General features: G+C 40.1%; 1 protein-coding gene across 2 annotated transcripts in view; it reads right to left on the bottom strand.

The window, feature by feature from the left end:
* The window catches only part of MICALL1 (MICAL like 1), a 43,918-nt gene extending 40,092 nt beyond the window's left edge, over window positions 1-3,826 (bottom strand). Inside the window, exon 1 of one of the 2 annotated variants that reach the window (XM_007434403.3) lies at window positions 3,186-3,826. In XM_007434403.3, the coding sequence (XP_007434465.1) occupies window positions 3,186-3,331 (146 nt within the window). In that variant the 5' untranslated portion in view covers window positions 3,332-3,826. The remainder of the gene's footprint in view (window positions 1-3,185) is intronic. The other variant, XM_088141044.1, reaches the window with a different exon arrangement.
* Window positions 3,827-15,699: the final 11,873 nt, after the last annotated feature.

Raw genomic sequence — 15,699 nt, forward strand, 5'->3', positions numbered from 1 at the left:
TCCATCTTTGCATAGCACATACAAAGAGGAGGTAGCGCTTCTGGCAACAAAGAGGATCCAACATACTCTCCCTAACCAAAATCGAAATAACAGATAGGGAGTTTCAGTACCACAAATAAGACTGAGTTCATTAAAAAAAAAAAAAAAAGTAAAATGTCCATGAAAGCAGAATTCAGCATCCTGAAAACCTACTTTTTCATTGAAGAAAATTAAATTTCTACTTCAGAGTTGAGAACATATAAATCACAAATCTCAGAAGGGAGAAGGGTTGTATGACTAAGACTTCCCATGGCCGGCATCAGGCAGGATTTTATTACGCAGACCAGCTCACTGAAGACTCTGATAAAATAAAGCTTAGGTGAAAGAAGGTTTCTTTTGATCTACCAATGGAGTGATTTTTTTACCATTTCTTTCCATCCTTTGATCCTCTAGCTTCCAAATCAAGACATGCTGAAGTAGTTAAAATGATTCAATACTCCCTTCAGATGTTCCTTGGAAAATCATTTCTTAACATGCCATGTCCTTGTAAGGCCCTATGTGTCAAATTGGCAACTCAGTTCACTCCTGTTAACTAAGAAGTGCTTACTTAGGCCATCTGCAAGAGCAGAGATTTATGGCTTGGATATTTCTGAGCAATAACTTGCGCTTAATGGGCTCCCTGCTGAATCCATCTCTTTGGAGGAACTTGCTTCAAGGCCACACCAGGCCTTGTACTTATTGGACAGCTGCTTCATAGGCCCTCAACATCTGTCACATATATTTTAAAACTGTTGAATGACTATCACCAGGTACCTATCAGTTATTCATCAATTTCAAAACTAATCTAGTCTAGCTTTCCACAATCTGGTGGTTCGCCAGGTGTTGGACTTCAATAATTCCCTGCCAGAATTCTAGCAGTTGCAGTCCCAGTGTATCTGGAGGGCATCAGGTTGAAAAAGGCTGCTACCACAGTACTTCCATATGGATGCATAAATGTACTAAATATAGTTCTATTCTTAGCTATCACAGCCAATAATTATAAACCTTCTAGAAATAACTGATGGCATAGAAATGTGATGATGATGATGATGATGATGATGATGATGATGATGATGATGATAGTTATTGATTGGTCTTTCTACTACTAATTTGTAACACTTTTAAAAATTACCCAGTTGTAAGATAAAAGCACTAAGCAAGAGCTTGAATTTGGTGATTTTAACTATGCTTTCTAACTCTATAATTCTGTAATTGTATCATAGCACTACATAGGGGTAGGTAGACAGGAGAAGAAATATTAACAGATATGAAAGGTAGACAAATATCCCTAAATAATTTGCAGTGTTTTCTTTCCCCCACAGATAAATTGGATGGGGACTCAGTAACTGCATTTACACAATATACTTAACCATCAGCTAAGGACTTGATGTTGACATTTGCACAATGTACAAAGCTGGTTTTAAGCTTAGTTCATTTCTTTAGCCTGGTTTGTTGCATAAACTCACCCAATTAATTTAGTTTATGGTTCCATGTCTTGTACAAATAAAGAAAATAGGTTAATTCATTAACTCATATTGTTTGAAAGCAGCCCAGGCTTAATTATGATTTCCCAGGAACGCTCTCAGAATTAAAGATGAGGAGGTCTTCCAAAGAAACTGCCCCAGTTTTGTCTCCCAAGCACTTATTCTGATCAGAAAAAATCAACATGAAAACAGAGCTCTCCTGGAGGGCTTTTTTTAACTAGTTAGAATAGCACCATAGGAACTGTTATATATTACTCCAGTTTTGAATAAATGTTAAGTGTTGTTTTATGGTTATATTTATAATAATTATACTGTTGTATTGTGGAAGTTTTATTCTCTATAAACCGAGTCATACGATTGCAATGGTTTAAATATCTAGTAAATAAACAAATTTAACTCCACCTCCATTATATACAACACAGAAATCAATACAGACACAAATTGGATCACATTTTTCTTCCATTTCAATGGATATTGTCCACATCAGGGTGTACTGTATAAAGCTCTGTGAAATACGATTTTGGAGCGTCTGCTGTAAGACTCTAGCACATATGGCCAAATAATATATAAGAGAAGAATGTGGGAACCCCCTTCTTTTTGACTATATGGAAGAGAATTTCCTGCATGCAAACATTAATGCTTCTCTTTTGTAATGTTATCTTGCAAGCTTGTGCTGCCATAGTCAAACTACTTTCTCTTCCCATAGTGTTACTGACATGTTTGAACCTGCCTGTGGTCTGGCTGAGAATAGCTGTAGTTGCTTCTACACTTGATTTTTCTGGTGATAAAGACTGTGGGCTATTTTGACACAGGCCAGGTTATTGATCAGCCTGAGTAAAAGAGTCTGTGTTGTTAAAAATACCATTCTATTATAGGATGAGATTTCCATTTCTTGGCACCAGCCATCTCAAATACAGAAGCAAGGAGGAAGACTGAAATTGACTTGAGGATGAGTCTGAAAAGTGTAAAACTCAGCTTCATAGAACTTTTGTCATGAAAGCAGGCACATCAATTTCATTACTATAGACAGATAAGATTACAGTTATTAAAATATGAGCTTTGGTTATCCTTTGATTTGCAGCAGAAAGAAAATGTTTATTAAGGGGACCATCAAATTTTCAGCCAAAAAATCAGGAACTGGTTTTATACCCTTTTAGCTGTATTCACAATTGAATATTCGCACTACTTCAGGAAATTTCAGAATTAGAGAGTGGATCCCCCCTCCCCCCCCCAGACATCTGAATGGCCCCAGCTCTTTTTACACAATGAATTCCCAATTGCATTGCACTACTGATTGCCCAGAGTTGGAGACAGTCATTGTTCAGGACCAGGGGCTATGGAGTAGAAGGGTGCAAGTTGGTGCCTTTGCTATGGGAGGTATGAACAGCTGGGTTGCCCCTTATTCTACTCAGGGTGGGGGTCTCTCTACGGCTCTAAGTACTACTTTAGGACGACTTCAGGTCGAGAGGGCTTCTCTTTCCAGCGGAGGTTTCTAGGGAGTAGCCCACCTTCTCCCTCTTAAAATCCCCAGGAGGGACGCGCTGGTTTCCCCCCTAGGGAGCGGGGGTGAAGTTGCTCCTCGAGCGGCTGGTGGTCCAGGCGAGCTCGGGGCTGCTGGGCCTATTCCCGCACGTATGCGGAGAGTAAGGGGTGGGGAACAAGAGGCGGTCGCCCGGTACTCACAGCAAATCAGGCCGGTTCCTATGGAGGATGGCGCAAAAGGCCAGGCCATCCCGGAAGGAGCTGCTGAGGTCTCGGATCTCCACGCCGGGGTAGCCCTCGCACTGGCGGCGGCACCAGGCCTGCAAGGCGCTGCGGGGGCCCGACATCGGGGCGGCGGAAGAGAAGAGGGAGCCCGGCTCAGGGAGCCTCTGCCCGGGAAAGCGGCATGGACGGAGCGGAGAGCTGCCCGGGCTGAGCGCGCCTCCGGGGCGAGCCAACGGAAGGTGGCGCGGCCGAGCCTCCGAGCTAGCGCGGCTCCCGGGCCGGTGCCTGGGCGAAGAGGCTAAGCTCCGCCGTTCCCCGCTCGGGTTCTCTGGCGGTTCCCCGCTCCCCTCCTACCCCCGGGGGGCGCCTCCTTCCTCTCCCGCCCAGCAGCACCGTCGGTCTCTGCTCAGACCTGTCCCTTCTCCGCCCATGATGATCCCCGCGCAGCACGTTGCTGTTAGTCATCGACCAGCCCCGGGACGGGCGAAGGCGGCCGTGCGCGAACGGAGGCCCGGGGAGAGTCACCCTGCGGCCGCCTCGCGAAGCTGCGGGGGTCGCTAGTTCGGGGCTGCCCTTTACGGTCGCTCAGTGGAGCCTCCATGTTCAGAAGCAGTAGGGGAACTACGACGACCTTGATCTCCTGCTCTTGGCCTTCGCGGAAACAGGGTGCTGTGCCAAAGGGCGTTTGGCCTGGTCCAGCAAACGGGGTTGTTCTTACTTTCAGGGCTGGAGATCCCCAGCATCCAAGCAAGAGAGATTCACTACCAGAGCAGGCAGCATCAGGCCAAACTCAGTCCAGGTTATCTCCCCATTGTGCATAACTGGGTGGGAACCCATGGATAAAATTTTAAAATTCCAAATCTATATATTGGCTCCCACCTCTCACCAAGATGCCCTTCCCTGAACAAAATGTGCACACTATCAAATGTACAAACACACGGTTAGATTAATCTGAGATAAATATAAACCCTAAATCCTTTTTTTTTCTTGCAGATACAAGGGGAAACTATGCAGGGGTTCTGGGTAAAAAGTGCTAATGGCAGACAAACACTTTTGATGCTTTCATGTTATTTAAATTATTCTATTAAATAATCTAGTAATCTGAAATATTGATCACTTGAATTTGAGGTTTTGCTGTTTTCACATAGATTAATGGCAATCTCTCGACTACTTACTGTCAGTTACTCCTAAATACTATGCTATCCATACTAAATACTATGCTATCCAGGGGAAAAGTAGGAAATGTTATCATTACTTGGTAGAGGGTGTGGATGGGTGTGTACATGCTTACATAGGCATGTTTTCATACAGTTTTAAGAAAGAGGTTGAATTATGTGCAGTGACATTAGAAAGAAATGAAATGGCTCTATAGGAAACAGTGGAGTGTGCCCCCAATCCTATTCATAATGCAGCCAGTTGTGTTTCCGCGTCAGCAGTGTCACCAAAGAGCTATGGTGATTTATTTCTGGCTCATCTGTAACGATCAGCACTTTTGATTACAAGTGCTACACACATTTTTATTGGTTTGTTTTAAGACGTAATGCTTATTTCCCATTGAAACGAATATTTGCTTCCATGCTGTACTGGTCCAGGACCGCAGTCAACTTTGAAACAGTTAGTTACTTCCATGCAGCTCCCCTCAGTAGCCCAAGCAAAAAGAGATGGGGTGAAATTGACATTGTTTTTCCTGCCTTGCCAGTTGAAGGTGCATGCAAACACCAGGTTTGGGAGGATTTTATTGCTTGCACCATGCCACTCCCTTCCGTGGAGTGAAATTGAGAAGGGTTTATTGCTGCAGGAGAAACCAGTCAGGAAAGCTTGGGAATTTTCACTGCTAGTTCTTAGCGTTTCAAGTCAGAAATCAAGACAATAAATAGCTCTCAAACTGCAGGCACGTCAATACTATCACCATTTTCACTTTTTAAACCGTATTTCAAACTGTTACAGAATTCCCCAGGTGGAAATGCCCAGCTGTTGAGGATTTGGGAATGAAAAGAGCAGTAAGGAAATTACTACTATTTATAAATTCAAATTGCAGAATTGGTTCCAAAGCTTTCTTCGCCCTAGATCCAGGGGTACCTAATATGTGCACCCTCTAATGTTTTGGATGCAGCCCTATCATATAATACAAATATATAATTACTTGTGTGCCTACTAAGGCATTTAATTATAATTAAAATGCAACTTTCCTCTGCCCTTGCCCACCTTTTGAAATGCACACTTTTGTAAACCCTTTAATATCAAGGGATACTCAGTTGCCCCAAAAGCTTGCATACCTCTGCAGGTGTTCCCTAATCTGTGTGGTCACATTTTACCATATTTTAAGCACAACTGTATGGCATGGATTCAAAAACGTATCAATCATATTAATCAGAGCTGAATGCAGGGAAGGGTGTCAAAATAATCAAGATGGTGGTCATGGCTTTTTTACATGCCCCACACATGTCACACATAAAGAGCTGAGGCTTTGATTGCATAGATATAGTCACCATCTTGATTTTTTTTGGCATCTCCCCCCCCCCCACAACAGATGTCCCTATTATTAATTCTGTAGGTTGTCCTTCAGGAAGTCTCCAAGAGGAACTGGCATATTAAATAGTATTAAAAAATTACACATATAGAGCAAATATGGATTTCAACAATAGCAAATACCTATAACCATCTTTGCTGCCATCACATCCATTCAGATTTATACAAAGCCTTTTGTTCTTTAAATAGCTCACTGTTTTTTCAGGATCTTCCCAATATCATCAAACTATGATTTCCTCGTTCTTCCCCTTCCTTCCTACATGCAATTTATTATTATTGTTGGTCGCACAGTCAGCCAGCTGTTTAGACTGGATTTGGCATTTTTATTCACCTATCGAGTCCTCCCCAAGGACCTGGGATAGGCAGATGTTGTTGTTTGATGGTGTTCAAGGTATCGTCACAGGATGTAAGCTGTTCCAAGTAAAGCTGCCTTTTGCAATTAATTGAACTGTGATTTCCTCATTCTTCCCCTTCCTTCCTATATGCAATTTATTGTTGTTGTTATGGGTAATCTACAATTAGGTTCACAGTCAAAGACTGGTGAAAATAATTCAAGTCCTAACCAAGGACCTAAGAATTATTAAGGTGACGTCTGAGGATATAGGCAGTTCCAAGCAGAGTATCTTTTTTGTAAAATTAGGGTGTTCAGGTCCAATAAATTCAAAATTTCCAAATATTGAGGGAGTCTTTTAGGTATTGCTCCAAGGACTCCAGTCACAATTGGTATAACCGCGGATTTCTTTTTCCACAAGCATTCAAATTCGATCTGCAAGTCCCGGTATTTCATAATTTTTTCAGATTGCTTTTTCTTAATCCTCGCATCACCCGGTATAGCAACATCAATGAACCAGACTTACTTCTTTTCAATGACTGTTATATCAGGCACGTTATGAACAAGATGCCTGTCTGTTTGGATTTTAAAGTCCCATAAGATCTTAACCTGCTCATCTTCCAAAACCTTCTCAACCTAATGGTCCCAGCTGTTCTTGTGACATTCAAATCCAAACCTCTGGCAAAGTTTCCAATAAATACTTTTGCCAACTCAGTCATGACACTACTTACAGTCAGTTGTGAAATTTTGCTGCAGACACTGATCACACACACACACACACTCAAGGTGGCAAATATACTTAATGACCCCACCTCCTATTTCCCCCACAACAACAACCTTGTGAGGGGGTTAGGTTGGGAGAGAGTGATGAGCCCAAAGTCACCCAGCTGTCTTCCCCTAAGGGAGGCCTAGAACTCAGGCTCTAGGTTTCTAGTTTCTGAATTTGATTCTCATTTAGTCTCTATATGACCAAACCTCCTCAACAGGTTTCCTTTGCATTGCTCATACATGCTTATATCCAGTCTACATTTATTTAGTATCCATCCACTCTTGACTGTCTGTTCTGGTTTTCTCACATAAAGCACTCAATAGAGGAATGGGCAACAGAAATTAGAGGGGAATCTAGCAATCATTGAGGAAACAGCATTTAAATAGTACTGGAGAATAGCAATGAGCAATCAGGAGGGGCTAACAGGACAATGGGGCTGCTGCAGGCTTTGTGGAAGGGATTGAGCCCAGTATAGGCTCTGTGCAAGCCTTCTTCTTTGCCTTAGAAAGTTTTGAATTGGTTTGGGGGTTGTTACTGGTTGCCTTAGTGTTGTTTTCAGCAGGAAAGAAGAAAGAGGCTGAAAAGCAGCCTATCTGTAACAGGAAGGGTGGGAGGGCAGCTGGACAAGAAGGAAAAGAACAAAGGGTTGAGGATCCAGCCTGTAGAGATAATAGATCTGGAGGAAGGAAAGAAGGAATATCCTGCATCTGAAAATTGTGGAGGCAGGAAGGAAGGTTCTTAATAAGCACTGCCTTGTAGTAATCCCTTGTCTCCTCCAATAATCACTGTATTATGAAGGCTTTTCCTCCAGTATAAAAGTTCAGTATTGGGATGTCAAGGATGAGAGTATCTCAGGACCAACTGAAAAGGAGGTGGGGGGGGTGTTGTTCAAAGCAGGGACTTCATTATAAGTGTCACTGTAACCCATTAAAAGTGAAGGTGTGTTTTAAAAAAATTAGCAAATAACAATACATTATCATGACTCTGGTGGACAGAATTACACCAAAGTTTCCATAAAAGTGTGGTAGCAATTCTGTGTGGTTTGGGACATCAAACACTTTACCTGAAACTATCAAACTGCATAGACTAGTCAAACAAGGAAGACTGGAATTATGAGTTCCACAAGGTAGCTGTGGATGGGTGTGATTTTTGTTAGAGCTGTTCTAGCCAAAGCAAAGCATCAACTTTACCTTTACATATGCACACAGAAATGTTTGGCTCTCAACTATCAATTGCCTTGCAGTGCTACAATTAACCATTTTTACAGGAGCGGCTACAAATATTGCAATAGCTTGTAAAGCCATCAGATAGAATGGCTTCAGGTGGCATCTAAGGTCCAAACAATAGAAATAATATTCTGAAGAATTCGGAATATCGCAAGCTTCTGTAGGGTGTTGTTGCAGATGTTGTGCTGTGACCATGGCAGGAGCTTTTCCCTTTGCTCTGGTTAGGCTTGCAGTTGTCATATGTTTTCAGAGTTTGTGGCTTCCTCAGCTCAGGAGTTGGTTTCCATATTCCAAACACTCCACAGAAGGACCTTTCTTAGCTTCTTCATGTAGATCTTTCCTAAGAACGAGGAGCATTGAGAGGGACCTTGGAGGGCACGGAGCTGCATTGCCTGAGCTCATAGTCCTGCTGTACCATCTAGCTATGAATTCTGTAAGGGCAGGAAGCTGTCCTTTGGCAGGATCCCCACTTGTAACATCATTGTACTGAAATAACAGGATTTAGGACAGCTCTTAGGACAGAGCTGCAGAGCTACCTCTGCAAGAATCGACCAATGTTGGAAGACGCTTTAATTCATTAGTGAGGAAACAGCGTCTTCCTGATTCACTTCCATTCATGGGGTCCTCCAGCTGTAATGGCTGCTCCTGCTGCTTAAGATGTCTACAGGCTGCCTGAGTGTGGATTAGAGGCGGTCAAGTTCCCACTCTCCCAGGTCTGCCTGTAAATTTTGGTAATATTATTTTCCCCTGCTACAGTAGTGGGATAAAATTCCTTTATCATTAGGCCTTTGTCTAAATCACGACTCGATTTTTAAATCTTACTGTATGCTAATTCATATAATTTTTGATTAGGTTATTAACATTTATTGACAGTTTCGGTTTTGTTCAGCCATGAAACTTCTTAAACTGTTGCTGTAGGGTGTGAACTCTTCTGATGCTGAGCATGGGAAAACAGCAAACGAAGAAACTGAATGCAGACATGTTTTCCAGCTGCAGCTGTACTTTAGGGCTGGGCAGGAAAAGAACATGACAAATGGCTGGGAGGAGGGAAAAAGAAGTTCATCTATTTTCAGTTATCATGAAAGCGTACCGTTTTATTGAGGTATTAAAAAAATAAATCCCTAAGAGCAAAGCATTAACAAGGAAGAAAAGGCAGCCAATCAGAAGAAGCAGCACTGCATGGTCTTTTTCCCTAACTATCTGAAGATGCTGGAAATCACACAAAATGAAAGTTCTTCACTTTATCTCTTTACTTTTAATCTGTTTGTAATAAGATCAAGGTTTGATCAAGGATATTATTCAGACACACAACATATGCTGCATAATTTTGAGATGAGATGTGCGAAGAGCATGGTAGCACAGAGCACACCATTTCTTTTGGCTTGCGCTAATCTTGGAAAAACAAAAACGGATGATAAACATTCATACAATAGGCTTCAAAGCCCTGTGCATTCCTCTGCTCCCCCCATACTCATCTAATCTATATGCTGTGCTCTGTGAAATATTGCCAGAATTATTACAGTGTATTGTGTATTTCATAATTATCAGGTGAGAGTTGCCACCAATGCAAACAAGTCTGAAGTTAGAGATGGAAAACTTGTCTACAAGTCAGCCAAAGTCAGATAGCAATTCATTGTCAGGGTTCAGGCTGAAACACTCCGATCCTGTCTCTATGAAAAATATCTTAGACAACTTTTTGTCTCCAGGCTATGACAGATAGAAAGTTTTTCATTTTAAAAGCAAATTTCTAGTCTGACCCTTCATGGTGGCTGAGGAGATGGGCAAACCTGTTGAAGTGAGCTAAACCTTGGCCAGGCTTCAGAATATGTTTATCTCCGTGAACCAGAGTTCTGTAGACAGAACAGCCTTTTCACATGGATAGCACTGCTCTTCTCCACCTGGCCTTACAAGGCTCGCTTGGCCTTTTTGAATTGGCTGAATGCCCACTGTCTTCAAAATAAGATAAAAAAGAGTCATACTGGATCAGACCAACAGCATTTCTAGTCCAGCCCTCAGTATCAGATTGTGGCCAACCAGACGCATTCAGGAAGTTTGCAAATGCAGAAAGGAAGTGATTTCCCTCTTCACTTGTTGTTTTCTAGCATGTAGTATTTAACACATGCTACTAAAGTAGTAAACTGGTACTAAATAATCATAAAGCCTAATAGGCACTGATAACCACCTGCGCATGTCTATTTCTAATCCCATCAAAACCATCTAAATTGGTGTTTCTCGTTGCACCTGGTGGTAGCAAAGCCCAGTTTAACTATCCATTAAAAATCCAAAGTATTTTTAAATTAGTCATGAATCTCATTACTTGAAGCTAGCAAAGAAGGTAGAGGGAGATTTTCAAAGGCATTTTACTCTGCAGAATAATATTGGGAAGGGTGAAATCATGTTAAGACTAGGTTTGGAGATTCCAAAAGCTGCGGGATGCCAGCAGCATTCAGAATCAAACTAAGGTAAACAACTCCCATAATAGGTTAGAAATGGCAAACAAAACGCCTGCCTTTTCAAATAGCAGAAGTGAGAAAACACAGGCACAACCGCTCCTGGATTGCTTACGGTCTACTTAGTCCATCTATTGACTGACTTTGAATCTAGCTATGCACAGGCCAGGATTTTGCATAATGCCAATCTATAGCATGGCTTATCTGGCTTTGGTTTAGCCTATAATGTAAACTCAGGCATTACTATTTGTCAGCCAGTATGAACCCAGCCATTATGGATTTTTCAACAAACTATGGTTAAAATAACCATGGATTAATGAGGAATCTCTCACAGAATGGCTACCATAATGGCTGTTAATCACAAAACACCAGAATCCACCAGAAAGCAAATCCACCAGAAAGCAAACTGGTGAGGTTACTCTATACTAAGCCATCCACTCTTAGTTAATGTTGTCTTTTTTCTGGGTAGGTGGGCTCACTTTCAAACAAAGCATCAGGCTGAAATTATCTATCACTTTATTTTATGAGTGCCTCTGAGCACTATGTAAGACCTAAAGGAATTGTTGAAAATACAAATTATGCTTGAGTTACTGCCTTGCTGCGCAATCATTAGTTTCCCATTTATTTTTTACATTGAATCTTTCTTTTAAAAAAAAACCCTGAAATCGGATAGGGCAGAGCTTGGTACACAGAGAGAGGTGCTGACAGCCAGATTGATGCCTATATCCTCATACTGAGACTTTTAGAGATGCCACATCTATAAGGAAGTATGCCTTTGATCAAATGTACAGGATTTTATGTCAACTGAAATAGAACATTGTGTACAAGAAATATATCAGCATAGTATTCTGTATGCTTGGCATCTTGTTTGAAAAAAGCTATTTTTCATTAGGTGCTTCCATGACATGACTCTAAGACCAGAATACTCACCGCAATAGCAAATTAATACTAGATGCAAATGGGTCAAGGAGCCCACTTAAATCATGGTATGTTGTATAGATAGGTCGTTTTGCTTGGTCAGCACCAACTTTACACTGGATCTGGTCAGTGTAAAGCAGTATCTAACTGTCAAGAAATGTGAAACTAATCACTTGTAGCAACCAAGTTTATTTCATGATTTCAGCAGTTAGAGTTCTGAGAGTGTTTTATCATTGAGCTACATCAACTCAGAATTTATTATGGCAGTTGAGCCTGGAGCCAAGATTTAAAAACAATGTGGCTATACAGAAACTTCACCAGCATTTCAACAATTGGGCTCTCTGTTGATGTGGCTGCATGCTCTGAATTCTTTTAGGTTCAGCTGGTGCCAGGCACAGACTGAAACAGCCTGTCCTTGCTCTTGCTACAAAGAGCAACTGGCCAGAAGGTCTTTTCAGAAGGTCAACTGTGATGAAGTGAATCCACCCGCATCTTTTGTCACTTAACCGAAGTGTGATCTGGCATAAATGTGCAGCACGTGATATTTGCATTCTCAGGAACTGTGCAGGGAATGGTAACAGGTGCAAATGCAAAGACCGCTTCCTGTACTATTTGATCATGGTTGCCAAAAGATAATGCACAATTCTGAACCTAGGCTGGATTTGAGAATGCCGCTGGAAGCATCTGGATAACAAAAAAACGCCTGGGGAGATTCTTATCTTCTGGCTGTTTGAAGCAAACCTACAGATCTATAAAATACTAAAACAGGTGGACAGAATAGGTAAAAAATTGAAGAACAGCATGACACTGACATGAAAAATACTTCCCAGTGTACAGTTAAACTACAGAAATAACTGCAACCTTGGCTGGCTTTAAGAGAGGATTTGATGAACTAATGGCAGATAAATTTATCAAAATAGCTATTTATAGTGGCTTTGTTTTTCCTCTAATATCAGACATGGCGTACTTGTTAACACTAACTGCTGGGGAAGAATACTGTTATCCTCATGAACTTCCAATAGCCATCTAGTTGACCACCATGGGAACAGAAATCTGGATTTGGTAGTCCTGTTGTCTGATGCAGAGAGTGATTCTTATTTCTGAAGAGGTACATAACCAACAGCTTTTAATAAAAGTGGGCCCATGGCATTCTACAAGTCTTATTCATCCTCAAAGCAGTTAAGGATAACAATTCATATTAATCCAAAAACAAAGCTAAAACAGGACTGGTAAAGGTAAAACAGACTGAGAAATAGGGACCAGCTAAAAATCACCCATAAAGATTTATGGCTGAGTAGATATTTGAATTCAGGGATTTCCAATTTAAGTTCAAGGTTCTATCCACTATACCATACCCAATGCTACAATATATACTGGTAAAAGTACTATCAGTGACAAAAAAGCTGCAAAAGATTGAAGAATTTATACACTTAGAACTGAGATCATACACAGCCAGGTTACTCTTAAAGCCTTTGCCATCTAATCCTCATTATAATATATTTTATTTCCATACAAGTGGCTGGACAAAGATCTTTTGCAAAAAAACCCCTAAAAACCGCATTTCTGTTCCTGAAGAATTCCGCTGAACAAAACAATTGCTTCTATATAAGCATATGTAAAATCAGGCTTTTTATTTCCAAGTAAATACATGCAAGACCAGGCTTCAAATTCCTTTTTTTATATATAATTTTTATTGAAGATTTTAATTACAGTAATAAAAACTAATACAAACTAAACTTAGAGAGAGAAAGGAAAGAGTAAAAAATGGAAGGAAAAATTAAAAAAAGAAATAAAGAAAAAGAAAAATATATAAAGAAGTCACTTCCAGTCTTTATCACAAGAAGTATAAACAAGTTTGGTAGCTCTTGTAGGGATAAACTCTTTATAGGGGTAAGCCCCTATAAGGTTACAAATAGATATCTCTTCTTCCCATAACCCATCCCTTATCTATAAGGAGATCCTTAAGACATCAACTTTTCAGTCCTGATGTCAGCAAAAAGTCCATAAAGGGTTGCCAGAATTTCATAAAAACATGTCTCATTTTAACCTTGATCAAATAAACCAACTTTATATTCCTTCCTTTTACTTCTGAAAATCTTACTCTTTAGTTCATTCAAATACTGTTGTAGGATTTGATCTCTCTTCAATTCTTCTTTGTCCCATCGCATAGGCTTCTTCGAGGCTTTAACAAGCCTCTTTTATAAACCCAATAAAAAAATTATGCAGGTCATTCTCTTGATTTATCATTTGTATTCCCCTTTACTTTTAAAACTTCAGCCAGCTTTTGTATATCCAGTAAAGAGTCCTTATCTGGGTAATTCTCTTAGCCTGCCACTTGTATTACCACTTTAAATGCCTTTTCTGCATTGAAATCCACTTTTTTTTAATCCAATATTTCTGATTCTACTATTTCTGCATCTAGCAAGATTTGTTTCACATCTGGCACTCCTTCATTAACATCCTTTAGACATAGTCTATCCATAGAAGCAGACATTGTTAATGATATTGTTGATATTGTGGCTACTACCTTCTAGCCCCATTCTTCAAAGATCTCCTTTAATATTTCAAATGTTATAGTGTTTTGTTTTATACTATAGATCCCAATTCTAATCAAAACCAAAGGCAGGCTTTTTTTGCTTTTTGCCTGGAATCTTTAGTCCCCTCTAGTGTCCAATTTGAATCATAAAGTCTCTAATCTCTGTTATGACTTACAGTAGACAAAATAATTTTGGTTCCCACAAAAAGTTGTTTATTTTATATAGCTAGTCCCAAAATTTTACAGGAAACATTTCAATATTCCAAATTTGTCTGGACCCTTAATTCATTTATAACTTTCTTGGTTCAAAATCTTATTTAGCATTTTGCCATTTATTTCAAATTCTTTAAGTTCTTAAACTTATAGTTAATTTTTCTTTTGTTCAGCAGTGAAGATAGACTCACCTAGTGGCTTTTTAAATTTGTCATTCAGAAGATCTCTAATACCTTTAATATGGTTAGATAAGCAATTTCCTAAAGTGATTAGAATGAGGAGGTTAGCAAACCTAGTGCCCTTTAAAAGGCTCCACTGTGGTTGTGAGCTTGATGATTGATTCGTTCATCTCCTAGCATTCGAACCTGCGGGAGACCGCTGTCCTGTGGTCTCCTCGTGAGGAGCAGCCCTCCAGAGCATGTGGGTGATCTCCCATCCTCTCCTTGTCCAGAGAGGTTCCAAAGAACTAGTATACTCACCGTTTCTTCGGTCTTTGCCACAGTCATCATCTCCATTCTCCATGGAGACACATTTAGCTCGCCATGCCTCCACCAGAAGTCAAGACCAGGCTACAGATTCCATTGAAATATGTGCATCTGACTTCTGAATACATATAGTTATTAGAATTGTGCATCTACATTCCACTGCTATTTATAACAAAACAAGTTCCACTGAAATTTCAGGGACTTAAATATGTGTGGCTACATGAGACTGCAAAGCACAGAATTCTTCAATATTATTTTCAGACAGTTAGGAAATATTCAGCTTGTTATGACTAAGAAAGTTACACTGTCTGCTGCCAAAATCAGTTAACACAATGTTTTCTGTAAGGTGGAATCTCTAGCAAGGAAGCATGGTTCTACCTTTCCACCTCAACATTTTTACAAAAAATAGGGAGGATTCTTGTTTGCTTCCAAATGGATGCTACCAGAGGCCCATAACATATGTTTTGGATCCAATATGAACAGCTGACAAAGCTTTTTTTTAGAACAACTCATTTTGATATTTGAGAATCATGTTAACATTTACAAAGTCCTAAAAATGTAAACTTTTGAAATTTGTCTATGTATTCTTGTTAACAGGACTTCCATAATACACAAATCTCCAGCCGCCTAATGTCTAATGCACCTGCATCAAGGACTTTTACAAAATGCTCTAAGTTTTCATCTTCTCCAACTATGTTTTAGCAAAAGTAAGTTTGATAATTTTTTTATAGAACATTGTTCATAAGACATTGTTTTTCTATTATTGATTTTCGTCCCCTTTTCTGGCAAGAATAAATATAGAAACTAAAATATAGAAACAGAAGTATTAAGAATGAGAGCAGAGCACAATGAAACCACCACCGGAAAAGTCAATAAATCCATAGCAGTGTTTCAAAGGAGAAGTAAAAGATACAGATTCTCTGGATATCAAACTGTGGAGTAAGTCCGTTTTGCTACTTTGCAGCAGGCTCCTCATCAGGAAGAAGTTTGCAGATTTGTAGTTTTTGTATGAACTCAGCACTTCACAACATGC

Source organism: Python bivittatus, unplaced genomic scaffold (assembly GCF_059951505.1).
Source record: "Python bivittatus isolate LINGU-HERP-01145 unplaced genomic scaffold, Pbiv_v1 ctg000330_np1212, whole genome shotgun sequence".
In the NCBI taxonomy this organism is placed as follows: domain Eukaryota; kingdom Metazoa; phylum Chordata; class Lepidosauria; order Squamata; family Pythonidae; genus Python; species Python bivittatus.